We start from the raw sequence: 1,153 nt of genomic DNA, 5'->3' as shown, positions 1-1,153 counted from the left end.
ACGTTTAGATTGAATGGTAATTTATAATCAGTCACAAGAACGTCGAATCTGAATCACTTGAAAAAAACACAGGGGTGCTTAACTTTTTTCCAGGTGTATAGATATGAGAACTAAAGGGTGTCATGTTTAATCGTTTTAAATAACTAACAACGTAATAGATATGAGATGCTTAATATGATTTCCTAAAATTGGAAACGAATGGAGTTTGCTCTTCTTTTTTTTATCACACAGTTCACATTTGGGGTCAAAGCCTGGAAGCACTGGGTGGTCCAAAAGAACTTTCAGCTGGAGAAAGGATCCCAGTCACGAAAACTCAAGCTCTTTAAAACAGACTTGTTGCAGCTTTCGCCAGATGAGCTCAACTATTCTCTGTGTCTGTTCGTAAAAGAAGTCCGCAAACCGAATGGGGAAGAATACGCTCCTGATAGTATTTATTATCTTTGTCTAGGTAATAAATTATCTGAATTTTTTTATTCCTACTTTCATGTCACAGATGAAATATTCAGAAAAGCTGTATAGCAGAGACCATCACAGATGTTTAGGTACTTAAACATATGTTCATGTTATGTTATTCTCTTCAGGTACTTGTATTTATGCTCATGTTATGTTATTCTCTTCAGGTACTGGTATTTATGCTCATGTTATGTTATTCTCTTCAGGTACTTGTATTTATGCTCATGTTATGTTATTATCTTCAGGTACTTGTTTTTATGCTCATGTTATGTTATTCTCTTCAGGTACTTGTTTTTATGCTCATGTTATGTTATTCTCTTCGGGTACTTGTATTTATGCTCATGTTATGTTATTCTCTTCAGGTACTTGTATTTATGCTCATGTTATGTTATTCTCTTCGGGTACTTGTTTTTATGCTCATGTTATGTTATTCTCTTCAGGTACTTGTATTTGTGCTCATGTTATGTTATTCTCTTCAGGTACTTGTATTTATGTTCGTGTAATGTTATTCTCTTCAGGTACTTGTATTTATGCTCATGTTATGTTATTCTCTTCAGGTACTTGTATTTATGTTCGTGTAATGTTATTCTCTTCAGGTACTTGTATTTATGCTCATGTTATGTTATTCTCTTCAGGTACTTGTATTTATGTACTCATGTTATGTTATTCTCTTCAGGTTACTTGTTATTTATAGCTACAT

The 1,153-nt window shown here is 33.3% G+C and overlaps 1 protein-coding gene across 5 annotated transcripts in view; it reads left to right on the top strand.

Annotated features, from left to right (window-relative positions):
* LOC106461261 (zinc finger MYM-type protein 4-like) overlaps window positions 1–1,153 on the top strand; it is a 69,874-nt gene that overhangs the window by 51,991 nt on the left and 16,730 nt on the right. For 4 of the 5 annotated variants that reach the window (XM_022388116.1, XM_013921072.1, XM_022388117.1 and 1 more), the window contains exon 18: window positions 232–448. In XM_022388116.1, coding sequence (XP_022243824.1) covers window positions 232–448 — 217 coding nt within the window. Of the gene's footprint in view, window positions 1–231; window positions 543–1,153 lie in introns of all 5 variants that reach the window. The other variant, XM_022388118.1, reaches the window with a different exon arrangement.

The sequence above is a fragment of the Limulus polyphemus genome, unplaced genomic scaffold, assembly GCF_000517525.1.
Source record: "Limulus polyphemus unplaced genomic scaffold, Limulus_polyphemus-2.1.2 Scaffold922, whole genome shotgun sequence".
Classification (NCBI taxonomy): domain Eukaryota; kingdom Metazoa; phylum Arthropoda; class Merostomata; order Xiphosura; family Limulidae; genus Limulus; species Limulus polyphemus.
This window is presented reverse-complemented; position numbering and strand designations above follow the sequence as displayed.